At 48.5% G+C, this 15045-nt stretch overlaps 1 protein-coding gene across 4 annotated transcripts in view; it reads right to left on the reverse strand.

The window, feature by feature from the left end:
• The window catches only part of Togaram2 (TOG array regulator of axonemal microtubules 2), a 64810-nt gene that overhangs the window by 3563 nt on the left and 46202 nt on the right, over positions 1 to 15045 (reverse strand). For all 4 annotated transcript variants that reach the window (XM_047522973.1, XM_047522975.1, XM_047522974.1 and 1 more), the window contains 5 exons: positions 12152 to 12269; positions 11652 to 11746; positions 9860 to 10052; positions 8763 to 8979; positions 165 to 251 (listed from right to left, as the gene is read on the reverse strand). In XM_047522973.1, the coding sequence (XP_047378929.1) occupies positions 165 to 251; positions 8763 to 8979; positions 9860 to 10052; positions 11652 to 11746; positions 12152 to 12269 (710 nt within the window). The remainder of the gene's footprint in view (positions 1 to 164; positions 252 to 8762; positions 8980 to 9859; positions 10053 to 11651; positions 11747 to 12151; positions 12270 to 15045) is intronic.

Here is a 15045-nt window from a genome sequence, read left to right on the forward strand (position 1 = left end):
CATTTTGTTCCAAAACAAAAGATTATCTTCTGACAATGTGGAGATTGTCACAAAATATTCAATTTAGAAAGAACATTTTAATGACCTGTGGGGATCACCTCATGCCAGAGAAGCAGTACAGAGATGGACAGATGGCTGGGTGGAGTAGGGCTGGGGAGGCTCACCTGACAGGCGTTCTGTGACATCCAGTATTGAGCGGCCACTCAGGAAACGCAGCCGCCCAGCAAACGCTTGTAGGAGGCCAACATGGTCTGAAAGAGATGGAGAGGTCAGTGGCATGATGCTGGATGGACCACCAGGACTGGGCATTCACAGCGCCAGGTGCCCACTAGCCCGCACAGGGAAAAAGCATTCTGGGAAGCTGAATGAATGCTTCCAGGTCACAGTCGGGCCACTTAAAAAATAAATGCACGTGGGACATTTGGGGAAGAGGAGTGTCCTGAGACAGTTAGAGGCTCCCAAACAGTCTGCATTTATTCCCACAGATCTGGTTCATATTGTTTGTGATTCTCAAAACTGCTGGGAATTTTGGGGCAAAAGAGGGTAGATGAATCATTGATAAACAGAGAGATGATACATATATCAATAGATGGATATATAAATATATTTATAGTTATAGGGGAAACAGCCATTGAACCATGGTCAAAGGTCACACAAAGGGATGGGGTTAGAATTTAGAAGTCACTGCTCTCCTCAAAGCTTGAACTTGTGATCCAATCAATAGGACACACCCACACCAGGTTTCGTTTATTCCCACAGTGAACACTTGCTGATATCCTTTATGTAATATGCACGGAGCTGGGAAATAAGTAAAACAAGGTCTACCTTGACCCCCTCAGGAGGCTCCTTTGATAAGGAAAGACCTTACCTTGAACCTGACCCAGCATAGGAGGCCCTGTGCTCCTGTAACAAAAGCCTGGGGTCTAGTGCCAGGGTGACCAACCAGATTTGTTCTGCCCAGCATTCTCCCAGCTGCAGCAGTGACAGTATGGGTCCAAGGACCCAGGATGACTGGTCACCCTATCAGGAGCAGATTCACCTGGCTGGCTCTGGTGGGGCCTGTCCCAGGCCTGACTTCCTCCTTGCTTGTTAAACCCAGGCAGTGTGAGACCCAGGCCCTGCAAGAACATACATTCCAAGATGGCGGTTTACCTTCCATATGCCCCAATTCATCTTTCAGGAGATTTGGGTATTTTTGAATCTCTTCTTTTTTAACTTGTCCAGTACTCTCCATCTGCCCAGTTCCACCAGCCCTGCAGCCACACCCAGACCAGGGGCACAGCTCACCCAACTACCCAGCAACCACACCCAAAGGTGAAGCACTAGCACTGAGCACCTCCCTGCTTGAAAGACACTAAAATGGTGCAAGTGTTTATTGCAGAGATGAACCACTAATGGTGAAATCTCATGTACATGTGGTGGGGTGTCTCTGGGATACAAAGACTCTTGGCCTCTTGGATTGTGTTTCCAAAGCCAGCTGCAGCAGGAGCTCCCATGTACTGAATTGAGAAGCTCCTCATTTCTCCCCCGTCTAACTGATATTCCCTGGCTTCTCCAAGGATTAACTTGAAGACCTCGCAAAGACACCAAGGTGAGGAAAGTGGATGCTTCCTGAGAAAGGTGTGCTAACCGAGAAATGGTGGCGATTGAGCACTTCTGCTTTGTCTCCACACCGCCTCCACCATGAACCAAGGAAGCCCCAGCATGCCAAGTTCCCGGCATTTTGCAACCATGTCTCGGCATAATTGCACAGGAGCCTGGGCGAGTAATGAGATGCCTTTTTCTGGGATGTGGCTATGGGGCTTGCCTGCACCTGTCAGGAGGGGTGGGTGAGAAGCTGGTGTCACCACAGTGGCCCAGCAAGTGCGTCCTGGTGTCTTAGTCAATTTTCTGCAACTGTAACAGAAAACCAAGGACTGGGTAATTTATAAGCAATACAAGTTTATTTGGCTCAGGGTTCTGGAAACTGGGAAGTTCAGGAACTTGGTTCCAGCCTCTGGCAAGGGGCTGCATGCTGGGTTATCCCATGGCAGAAGGCAGAAAGGCAAAGGAGTGTGGGTGACAGAAATAGAAAGGGGCCAATCGCATCCTTCCTATCAGGAACCCACCCCACGATAAATAACCCACCCCCGCAATGACAGCATTAATCCATTCATGAGGACAGAGCCCTCTGACCTAGTCACCTCTCGAAGGGCCCACATCTTAATACTTTACCATGACCATTCAATGTCAACATGAGTTTTGGAGGGGGCCCTCAAACCACAGAACCTGGGGGCCAGAGCCCATATCTCAAGGCCAACTTCTCTTGGGGTGGGGCGCAGAGCCCAGAGACCTGCTGGAGGCCAATCTTTACAGACATCCCACCCTCTCCCAGCTCCTGCAGGCTGAGTAGGGAGCCCAGCACCCCACGGGTGTCTTTTCACAACCCATATTCTCCTGTGGGGCCTCAATCAGGCTAAGAGCCAATTCCCACTTCCTTGCTCTCGTCCTAGGGTTTGTGAGGGATACAGAAAAGGACATGTTCACAGGTGCTTCTCTGCTGTTTGCAAAGCCCCAGCCACAAGGTGACAAAGAGTCTTTAAGACAATTTAAACTGGGTCAAATGGTGGGTCCATTCCAAGTTTTCTGAGGACTCTCCATACTGCTTTCCAGAGTGGCTACATGAATTTGCAACTCCACCTGCAATGTGTGAGTGTGCTTTTTCCCCACTTGTGTTCTTGATAATAGTCATTCTAATTGGAGTTAGATGAACTCTTAGGGTGGTTTTAATTTGCATTTCTCTAATTGCTAGGGATGATGAGCACTTTTTCATAGATTTGTTGATCACTTGTATATCTTCTATGAAGTGTCTACCCAGTTTCTTAGCCCATTTATTGATTGGGATCTTTGTAATTTTGGTGTAAAGTTTTTTTTAAGTTCCCAAAGACTTAAAATCAGCATACTACAGTGACACAGCCACATCAATGTTCATAGCTGCTCGATTCACAATAGCTAGATTGTGCAACCAACCTAGATGCCCTTCAATTGATGAATGGATAAAGAAACTGTGGTATATAAACACAACGGAATACTACTCAGCCATAAAGAAGAATAAAATTATGGCATTTGCTGGTAAATGGTTGGAGTTGGAGAATACTCTAAGTGAAGTAAGCCAAGCCCCCAAAAAAACAAAGACTGAATGTTTTCTCTGATAAGTGGATAATGATACTTAATGGGAGGGGAGAGTGGGGGGAGGAAGAGAAGAATGGAGGAACTTTGGATGGTGTAGAAGAAAATGGGGCAGGAGGGAGTGGGGGAAGGAAAGACAGTAGACTGAGATAGACATTATTACCCTATGTACTTGTATGATTACATGAATGGTGTGACTCTACATTGTGTACGACTATAGAAATGAAGAGTTGTACCCCGTTTGTGTACAATGAATCAAAATGCAGTCTGTAAAAATAAAAATTTTTAAAAATGATTTGTCCTAGGAAATAAAAAGATGCCAACTTCTAGAATATTGCAGTTAGCAAGAAGTGGTCTCAGGGTATCTTGGTAATGCTGAAATTGTATAAGAATAAGAATTGTGTAAGAATAGGTTTTATATCAACATCAACAGTACTAATGCTTCCAGGGGCTTCCATTTGTTCCACATGCCCTCATCATTGACCATGAGTTCACATTTGAAGACACAGGACTTCTCCCTCATTGGCCACCTCCCACAATGCTCAGTCCAGCTCCTGGCCCCTGACCGTAGCCTCCCAGGTCCAGAAAGAAGTGCACCTAGGGAGTGCATGAAAGCACACATCCGGCAGTATCTGTACCAGATCATGCTCAGGCACCTAGCACACAGTAGGTGTTTGATAAGTGCTTACAAAGTACAGGGCAATGCTGAAACAGGACGGCTTTCCCAAGCCAGCTTATGACCCCAATGCACTATGCCCAGAGAGCTGGTCTGCCTTCCTCTGGTCACTTTCATAGCAATGCCTCACCTTTTGGGTCACACCCAGGTTTAATAAGAGGCCATAAATCATGGTGGGAAAAAGGTATGGGCTCTGGATGCAGATCGCCCAAGTTTAAACCCTGAATTTTCCACATTTTACTGTGTAACATCGGACAAGTCACTTATTCTCTCTATGCCTCAGTTTGCCCATCTATAAAACAGGAATGATCCTAGTATCTTTCCTATAGCGTTGTTGCAAGGATTAAATGAGACCTTGCCTAGAGTATAGCTACTACACAAGCTTCGGCTGTTGTTCTTACTATTATGGTTATTACCCTGAAATCCTCTGAAAATCCAGCAATATTCAGGGTGGAGAAATCAATTAAGAGACTAGAATATAACTCTTGAAAGTTTAGAAGCAAGGCGACATTAACCTAGTCCAAGTATCCATAGGCTCTTCTGCCTCACAAGGAAGTCAAGACTGAACTTGCAAAGAAGAGAACATTTTAAAAGCCATGAATTGGGGAGAAAATAGTCACTGGTTGGAAGGCCACAGACCCTGTCCTCCCTAGACTCAGGATCACTCCTTCACAAAGGGGTAAAAGTCTAGGGGCCTCATATCTGTCCCATTCAAACTCTGAGGCCACCAGGCTTCATCATCTTGAGGATACTTGGAAGCCAGAGAAGACCTTAAAAGAAAATGTAAGCTGAGCAAGATGGTGCACACCTGTCATCCCAGCAATTTAGGAGGCTGAGGCAGGAAGGTTGCAAGTTTGAGGCCAGTCTCAACTTATGGAAACCCCATCTCAAAATAAAAATAAAAAGGGGTGGGGATATAGCTCAGTGCAAAGCTTTCCTGGGTTCAGTCCCCAGCATCAAACGGAAAAAGATGGGTGTTTTTTTAAAAATGGCAATGTATACAGTGGCAGTAAGAAGAAACTAGAATCAAGCTGGACTCCCAACAATAAACACAAAACTCAGTAAGTTCTGGAATGCCACAGTTCTCCATGGCTGCCCAAACCAGGCATGTTCATCTCAGGAAAAAAAGGAATGATCCACTCCAGCCAGCTCCAGCACAGTCATGAGGTGGAGCTGCTAAAAGGGACTCCAATGTGTAATCATATGCAAATATTCATGCCCTTATTTGTTTAAAGCAAGATGCAAATTCAAATGGATATGCAAGTTTGCAAATATGCACAGAAAAACATTTAAAATGAAATGTGCCAAATAGTAATAATGGTTTCTTTTAGAAATTGACACTCTAAATGAGTTGCTTTGTTTTTTCCTTTCAAATGCTTTTTTTTTTTTTTCCATTTTCTCAGTAATTAATAAGTAAGACTCTTACCATGGTGAGGGTAAGCTTTATATTTTCAAGTTAACTAGAAAGACTATATGTAAGCATGGGGAAACTGGGCAGTGCTAACCAAAAGAAGCATTAACAATTATATTTACATTATGATGTGTAATTAGGGACACTTACACAGGTAGACAAGAAATAGAGGATAGATCTATTTTTTTAAGCAGTTGCTATGTTGGAGAGGCATCATTGATGAATTTTTAATTCCATTAACAATATAGTGTTGGTCATATGATTTATATAGGGTAATAAGCTTAAAGTCGGAGAGCAAAGTAGGGAAAATAGGTCTGAAGCCTTCCCTGTTCCAGCTTATCTGCTCTCTCCAGCACTGGCCAGGGGCTGGGCTAATTTAAGAGCGCTCCTCTGGGCTCTGAGAAACGTGAATGTGAAGGTCATCTGGGAGAGACTGAGCTGCTGGAAGCCTGATGTCTTAATTGGTGAAGTTTCGTCTGTAACTAACCCAGTAAGTGAGTCCAAAGACAGGGCGGGTCTGCTCGAGAACCTCCTTAATCCCCAGTATAATTCCCCAGAAATCCGAAGATCGCGGTGCTGAGTAGGTAAGATGCCACAGAGCTTCAAGATCCAGAGCCCCCAAGATAATGACAAATGTCAGAGATCAGGGGAAAGCTGTCCAATGCGTCTCCTCCCTCACTTCCCCCTAAAAAGACAGGGGCAGAAATCCCCACCTGCTCTGTCACCAACACATCCCTCAACCACACCCACACTCAGGAAAACCAAGGAACTACGAATCATGAGTCCTCTTCATCACCAGTTCTAGTATCCAGAGGGATCTCAAGAAGCCCGGGAGGAGGCTCACTGCCCATCTGGCTGTGCCATCTCTATTTATGTCAGAAGATGGCCCAGGACCTCGCCTGGCATTGTTCTTGATGCCCACAGCCCTGCAGCAAGCAGAGCTGTGGCTTTGTGACTTTCCACAATTAAACATCATGGCATTTCATGGTCCATCTCCAGCCTGGACCCCAGAATCCCCAGGGGTCGGAGGTGCATAAAGAAGCAAGCTTTGAGAAAACTCTCCCCATCAAAGGGCTCCTCCAGGAGGGACCCCTAAGGACCACCAGAACCACCAGGCTCAGTTGGGGCAATTCAGGAAGACACACGCCCCTTCTCTTCTGTCCCCACCTGCTACTACCACCCAACCCCCTGGGGAGGAGGAAGCTTAGGTCCTTGCATCCGTTTTTCCCCCTTTGAGCCAGGTTCAGACCACTCCAGGCAGACATGAACCATTCCTGGAGACAGCTCGATTCTACCCTTGGTCCTCCCTGAACCCCTCAGGATCTGGCCTATGTGCATTGAGAAATCAGCTTGACAGATGGTGAGGAACACCTTCAAAACCAAGTTTCTGGTCGGACTGAAAGGATTGGAGCACAGCAGAGCCATCTGACCCAGATAGCTCATTACCACTCCTCCCCCAGATCACCCAGAGCCAAGCAGGGGACCTCACTCCAGAGGCTCCGCAGGAGCCTTGGCCAGGAACTTATTAGCTCATTCAGTCCTTCGAGGCCAACACCATTCCATGCCAGCTGGAGCACTGATCTGAGGATTAGAGAGGAAGTCAGCCCCCTCACACCTGCCTCCATCCTCCCCAGGCCGAAGCCTCTAGCTGACGGCCAGAAGGAGACCTCTGAGTCACATCCAAGGAGACCCTGTCCCAGAAGGAAGGGGAAACCGTGAGCATCGTCCTGGGAGCGGCCACTCTGCCTCGAGGTGTGGTCAGACCACAAAGTGGGCTGCTCTGATTTGCATATAGTTTGTTCCCTCAAAGTTCATGTGTTGGAAATTTGGCTCCCAGTGTGGAAATGTTGGGAGGTGGCAGAACCTTTAAGAAGTGGGGCCTAGTGGACAATAATTTGGTCACTAAGGGCATTGCCCTCAGAACAGATTAATGATGGTCTGGAAAAGTTAGTTCCCACGAGAGTGGGTTGTCATAAAAAGAACAGGATTCATTATCCCCACCCCCCATCTCTGGTTTCCTGTCTCTTTTGCATGCACTCTCCCTACTGTGATGCCATCCTCCGCTCCTCCATGAGGCCCTCACCGCAGCTGAGTAGAAGCTGATACCATGCTCTTGAACTTCCAGAACTATGAGCTAAACAAACCTCTTTTCTTTATAAGTTTCCCTGCTATTTTGTTACAGCAAAGGAAAATGAACTGATGCACACAGGCCATCTCTAGGCTCCCCAGTTTCCCCAGTTTCCAGGGTGCCCAGTCTAGGTTGGTAGAATGGGACTCTGAGTCAAGGGGACCTGAGTTTTATCCCCATAGGAGACACCAGATTCTGTTATCCAAAGTGCCAGCCTCCGCCATACTCAAGGAGGTTGACCCAAGGGCAAACATCAGATACTGAAACACATGAGGGAGGAAGAGTTAAGACTCCTCTCCCAGGATTCGGGTGTCATATTCTCCAAACAGCTAAAGTGCATTTTGCTTGGTGCAGGTTATCCCAATAAATCCAGGGCCCATGGTGATTTACCAAGAGCCTTGGTTATTGGCAACAGCAATCTCACTTACCCAGAGCAGCGCTGAGAACAAACCATAATTTAGAGTTGGATTTATATTGTTTGTTCTACAGCAACAAACTCAGCAAATCATAAATTCCCTCTGAGATGAAATGCGGAAATTGACAATATTTATGAACTCAAGAGATAGAGAAGGGCCTGACCAGGCCTTTGATTTGTAACTGAAACTCCTCCTGGTGGTTCCAGTCAAGGACATGCTGCTGTCCCAGCCCCAGGAGCTGGGCTCCAGCCAGGGCGTGGGGAACAGGGAGGGGCAAGTGTGCCAGGTGTTTCCAGCCTTGCAGTGGGCTGTTCAGTGAATGCCAGAGGCAGAACGTCACCCTGTGCTGTCGGGACACACAGCAGCAAGGCCCACAAAGGTGATCTCAGATCAGAAGCTTCTGAGCATCGCGGGAGACACTTTGGTGAAACCTCACTACTCTTGTGGCTTGGTCGTAAGTCTACCCATGTCCTACTACCTCGGCACACCTGAAGTTTTAAACTTGCACTTCTGTCTACATACTGGATGCACCAAATATCACCTTCTAATCACCCGTGAAAGGGAAAGAACAGACTTGGACCAAAAATTCCACCCTAATTCCAGCCCCCGTCAACTTCCCCTCTGCCCATCACCGCACCCTCCTCAGTTGAGCCTCGCTCAGCACTCAGCCACTGTGGCGCCATGTGACCCTAGACCTGTGTGTGGCTATGAGGAGGCTAGACCAGGCCATCTCCACGTCTCCCCTGCTTCTAACCATTGGCACCTAGGTGGATAGGACATGGAGAAGACTCTCACCGCCCCTGGGACACCAACACCTGGCCTGCACAGTCTCTGGGGAAGCCCTTGGCCCAAGAACCAACCAGGGCCATTCACCACTCTGATGATTCCCAAGCAACAAGTCGCATGTAGAGATTCGGGAGTTACTGCCTCCAGAGCCCCACGGGGCCGAGGCGGGACACTCACCCAGGCTCTCCACCATTGCATCCAGCACAGCAGCCGCAGCCGTGCAGATCCCTGAGTTCTTGGAGTTGAGATTGTCTGCAGCAGCGGTGATGAGGGAGAGCAGCGTGGGGTGTATGCTGTCTTTGAGGAGAGGGATCATCTTGGCCAGGGACTCCAGGGCCCACTGGGTCACTTTCTTGTTGGAATCCTGAAGCCTTGGGGTGAAAGCATCGAAGACCTATTGAGGGAACAAAAGCCAGGAGCCCATGGGAGCTCAAGTTGAGCAGGAGTCCCTGGTGCCAGGATCTGGGAGCTCACCCAGCCTGACCAACCATCCTTGGCCAGGACACCTCCTGCATCCTCAAAAAGAGTCTTCCAACCTGTGCCAGAACCGTTCCAATCGTGAAGAACTCGTCTCCTCTAGAGGAAGGAGGGTAAGGAGGAGGAACGAACCTGCATCGGGCCCTCCTGGCTTGCCAAGCCCCCAGCACCATGGAGGTTCTCCGTGCTCTTCCACTGAATGACCTTGACAACCACGAGGTGCATGTTACCCCCTTTTCCCATAAACCACAACTGAGGCTCCAAGGAATTATTAAACGGTGTCCTCAGATCACACACTGGTAAGAAACCTGGATGGATACCAGCCTGCTGACTCCGCCTGTCTCTACTCTGCCACAGGAATGAGTGTCAGCAACCTTGCTCCAGGAAGAAGCAGGCATTCACCCTGGTGTTCCGCCTGTGAGAGGCCCTACCGACCCCTCATCCACCCATGCATCCAACCCGGCCCAACCACAGGCTCTGCCCCAGACGTTATGGAAATAACTAACCAAAAGCAACACAAGATCTGCCCCACAGTGCCCTCTACCTGTACTTCATAGCTTCCTCATCATTAAGCTGTCAGATGAGAGACACCCAAGAAATTTCTGAACATTTCCAAGGCGTGGTCAACCCCATAGCCACATTCAGGTCCCCATTTGGCATTACAAAGACCCACTGGAAAGCAGGCCCCTTCCACCCTGAGAGGTCTGGCACAACATTCAACCTTGGTTCAGAGTTTTCCAAATTAAAGTTGCACCCACAAGACAGAGACCGGCCAGAGGGCGGGGGGCAGCGCTCACCTGGACCAGGTTGGCGACCACGAGCTCCGGCTTGGTCTTGCAGTGCTCAAGAAGCCGCCCCACTCCATCCATCCGCGACTGGCACTCCTTGGCCTCCAGCAGCCGCACCAGCTCCCGCAGCTGCTCCTCGGCCTGCACGCCTCCCCACGCCGAGGAGCGCAGCCCCACCCGCCGCGGGCCACTGGAGCCAAGCCTGGGCAGAAGGAGGGACGAACACACCTCTGTACCACACGCCATCCCACTGGTAGACGGGGCAAAGACCACTGTGTCGCTGCAGCTTAGTCCACCCCATGCTGCTTCTCTACCTGCTGCTTGGGGACACTGGCCTTGGGAACTCTGAAAGTCTCTTCCTCAGAGGACAATGATGTGGTGCCTCGTTCCCCATCCCTTGTCAGCAGGCAGAGCTCTCTCTTCCTGCCTTTTCCCCTCCTTTCAGGAGACACGTGCAAAGCTGGCGGGGAAGGCTGGAGTGGGGGGTGAATATTCATGAAAAGATAACTGGGGCACCTTTCTTTCTTCTTCCTTTTTTCTTTTGTGGTACTTGACCCAGAGTCTCATTCTAATGCTCAACCACTGAGCTACACCCCAGCCCAACCGCTGCACATTTAATCCAAGAGGGGGAAAGGTTTCTAAGGTCATCGGGCCCCACCTTTTACCTGGGGGCTGGATCCTACACCTGTTGACCAGGTCTGCTCTCATTCCTCGTAACTGGGGAAATGTTATGAAGCTCTGTCCCCTGACATTGGGATCACATGCCCGTCTGAGCCCCCTGGCCTGATGAAGTCGGCACCAGAGCAGTTCCATAGAGAACTCCTGTCTCCCACCCCACGTTCAAAGTCAGGGTCACTGAGCTCATACCCTACCCCCAGGTCCCACCCAAAAGGACTCAGCCTCATCCATTCTGTCACTCATTTCTGCACCTCACACTCTTGCCTACTGAGTACCAAGAGCTGTGCTGAGCAGAGAGAAAGATGAGAAGCACAGGGTTCACCTTAAGGAGGTCGTGGACCAATAGAAGACGGTTACAAAGAAGAGGGGCTGCTGTCCACCCTGAGAATGAGGGTGGGATTACAGAGTGTCAGAGAGCATCTGAGAGAAGGTATCAGGTGAGCTGAACCTGTTATGCCAATAGGCACATCCCAGGTAAGACTGCCAAACCTAAACAAAGGCACAGCAGGGAGGGGCAGGGACCAGGAGCTCCTGGGCTGAGAGCCTGCTGGGAGAAAGCAAGAAGCTGCCACGGAAGAGGGGAAGGGCCTTCTTCTGAGGCCCTACTGAGTTCAGATGGCATCCTCCCAAGACATGGCAGAATGGTTGAAATGCTGAGGACAGCAGTGACCATCAGCTTCCTGTCTGGTTTCTAATTGCTCCCAGGATCCAGCCTCCAACCCCTCAGCCCAGGCCTCCTTATCTGCTCTGCCTCTGAACTCATCCAGCAGGCCCTAAGACCTTGGCCATGCCCAACCTGCACAAAAGGATTTGCTGATCTAAGTGAATGAAGAGAAGCTGACCTCACCCAGGGCCTGACCAAGTGGAAGGGCACTAGTGGAAGGGCACTCCCTTGGCCAAGACTGCAGGAACCAACTGCCAAGCCCAGGATTTGGCCTGCCCGAGACGTGGGTGGGGAAACACATCGTTTAAATCCATCTGTTAGTACTACAGACCCAATTAGGTCTCGGCTGTCCACCAGATCCACACGTCTACTCCAGAGCAACCCCAGGCCACGGGCAAGCAAGATGCTTCTGTTGGCAGTTTTGAACATGAAGCCCCAGAGACACAAGAGCAGCCATACCTCTCCTCAGTGGGTAGCCCATTCTCACACGCCACCAGACTCCTCAACACCTTGCGACCTTTGGCAGATGGAAGTTCGTGATTATCTTCTATTCCCTTGGGAAAAAAACACACACCAAACATGAGCCCAAAGAAGTTGCCCTCGAGGGAATTGCCTGACATTCTGGTATAAACAATAACATGAGGAATCACCCCTTTGGCCTGGGAGAGCACCCAAGGTCACAGTTGAGCTTCCCAGAGCCCTGGAGGTTACGGGGCAGAGACCAAGATCCCCACTTAGCAGATGAAGAAGGTGTGTAGGCCCAGAGAGCTCAAGGATCTGAGGCTGTGAGGGGCAGAACCAGGAAGGAGCACAGGGGCCGGAAGTCACATTTATCCCACCTCTCAGGGGCGATGGATGGACTCAAAGCCTCTGGGATCCACTCTCTACTCCCCTGACCCCCTGAGGGCCCAGGCTCCGCTCTGCTCCCAACAACTGGGAGTCACACTGCACCAACTCACCCGCTGCTTGATGGCCGCCATGACTTTCCTCAAGTCATGTGACGGGAGGGACTGCTTCAGAAAGGCATCGAACTTGGCGTTGGCCATCAAGATATTCACCATCTTCCGGCCATAAAACCTGCCATAGCGGAAAGAGCAAGGTGAAGCGACAGCGACAGAAAGGCACGAGACATAGGCTCTGTGGCTTTAGGGTTTTCCTAATTGTAGTAGGAGAGTTTTTAACACTTCTTCTAATTACGGAAGCAATTCCTACCCACTTAAAAATTAGATTCATAAAAGAACAAATATCATCCACAATGACATTACCAAAAGAAAAATCACTATTACATTTTTACATATTTTCTTACAGCCATTTTTCTACACGAATACATTTAAGTTGATATCAGAGTGTATACACGCCTTGCATCTGGATTTTTCACTTTATCATTCGTCATTTAAAACTCTTTGTCAGCATCCTTTAAATAGCTACCCAATATTCTGTTGAATTCTATACAAAAATGTACTTAACTTTTTTCTAATATGCCACATTTAGAAGTCTGAAGGAAGACAGTATAGGAAGGAATGATTTGCTCTATCTGGAAAATGGAGGTGGTGGGGGAGGAAATCAAGGAGGGCTTCAGAGAAGAGATGACCCTTGGATTGGGACTCAAAGGATGAGTAGGAGTTCACAAGTGAGGTGGGACTAGGGAGTAAGTAGGAGGAGAAAGGCCACCCAGGGTTCATAACACAGTCTGACACATCAGCAGGAGATCAGTTTGAGGAATTGTAAGCAGGAACTGGACACAGGAAGAGATCAGCCTGAAGAAAGCATGCCCCGTTTAGGAGACATGAAGGAGTTCAGCTGCCGGCAACAGGAAGCTGAGGAATGATAAGCTTTGTGCATTAATCACAACACCTCCAGCAGCAATGTGGAGGTGATTGGTGGAGACAAGCCTAGGGGTCAGGAGACGGTTAGGAGCCTGTCCTCAGGGGCCAGGCAAGAGATGAAGACCTGAAATGAAGCAGCAGAATGGGAATAAAAAGGGGCAATCAGATTCATTAGAGCTGTTAAGGGGTTGAAACTGTAGATTTGAGAGCAGGAAGCATCTAGAATTATCATATTTCACCTAACCTAAGACTCCATGATTGTACAACGCACCATTACTTTATTTTCCATTAAGGAAAATCAGAAAAATAAAATGCTGGCGATTTCCACCGTCTTCAGTCACCCTGCGCCATGTGCAAAGTCTGCATCAGAAAAAGGAGGGAGCATTACTTGTGAGTTTTCTTCTTGGGTTAGGGAAAGTTCTGGGTGGCTTCTCTGCAGAAAATGTGAAATGTGGGCCATTCCTTCAACAGTGAATGATTGCTTCACGGATGTCTGCTCGATGCCCCGTTTCTTATTTCCACCTCTTCTTGTACACAGTAACCTTTCATTTCAATGCCAAATACTAGTATAATGTTTCTAAGACATTTTAAACCGTAATTAAACTCAACAATTTTCTGCAGAGCACCCAAAATGATTTCTGTAAATAAATCAAAAGATCGACAAGGAAAGAAAAGCGTATAGCTCAGTTCCTACAATGCAAACTTGAATCCCAGAATTTGCAAATGTGCAAATAATAAAACCCAAGTTGTCATCACTCGGGTTTATAACAGCAACTGAGAGGTATCTGATCGGAAGACTCAAGCCAATTTCAAAGGTCTCACACTGTGGGGGAGATGTGAGTCTTAGGGTCAGTAAAGTACAGGGATTCCTGTTTTGCATCCTGTGTGACTTGGTAAATAATGATCACTTGGAACAGTGGAGGGAACACAGCCAAAGAAGCAGACTTGGGGAGATGGCAATGAGCTCCTTGAGGGACACCTTGCACTGAAGAGGATACTGGGACACCCAGTGGCAGGGCCCCTAGAGGTGTTAGAGGGGTGAGACTGACACTCAGTCTGGTCCAGAGGGAGAGAAGGGGCAGCGTCAGGGTGTGCTGGTGGCTGCGTTCATGAGAAATGAGAGCCAGAAGAGGAGGATCAGGAATGACTAAAGACACTGCAGTCACCTGCATGCAGAGGGCAGGCAGGGTGGAGAAATGGCTTGGGCAGAAGGAAAACCAGGAGGTCCAGTGACCAGAAACCAGAAGGTGTGGGGTTTCCAAATTGGAAAATGAAAGGCAGTCAGTGTCTTCCAGCATAAAAGGGAGGTCAGAAGGGAGAGAATATTAGACCCGGAAGGAGATTAGGCCCTGATTTTTTTTTTTTTTTTTTTTTTTTTTTTTTTTTTTTGTACCAGGAATTGAACCAAGGGATGCTTAACCACTGAGCCACATCCCCAGCCCTTTTTTGTATTTTATTTTGAGTCAGGGTCTCACTGAGTTGCTTAGGACCTTGCTAAATTGCTGAGGTTGCCTATGAACTCACGATCCTCCTGCCTCAGCCTCCCGAGCCTCTGGGATTACAGGCATGCGCCACTGAGCCCGGCGAGATTAGGCCTTGATTTCTATCGCCTACCAACAATGACAAACAACCCACCCCAACCTTCCTTTCCACCAATATTCCTCACTTCAGTAAACAGCACCCTCATTCACCCCGTTGTTCGGTTTAAAAACCTGAGAGCTTCTTTGATCTATTTGTCTCTGAAACTTTCCCCACCCATCTATATCCTCTGCCTTCAAAATGTATCAGAGTCACCCACAATCCCCGCCCAGGCTCCAGGACCCCTTGCGGGCCTGTGTGCAGCCATCGTCTGCTGTCCACCCCACATCCTGGCTCCTTTCCCTAACTGTCAATCCTCCACTGAGCAGCCAAAAAGAGGTATTTTTATTTTTATTTTTTTTTCCAGTAAGATTATAGCTGAAAAGGTCTCTTTTCAACTATCAGTACTATTTTTTTTTACATTTTTTTTAATTGTAAACAAATGGGAT

The sequence above is a fragment of the Sciurus carolinensis genome, chromosome 13 (assembly GCF_902686445.1).
Source record: "Sciurus carolinensis chromosome 13, mSciCar1.2, whole genome shotgun sequence".
Lineage (NCBI taxonomy): Eukaryota > Metazoa > Chordata > Mammalia > Rodentia > Sciuridae > Sciurus > Sciurus carolinensis.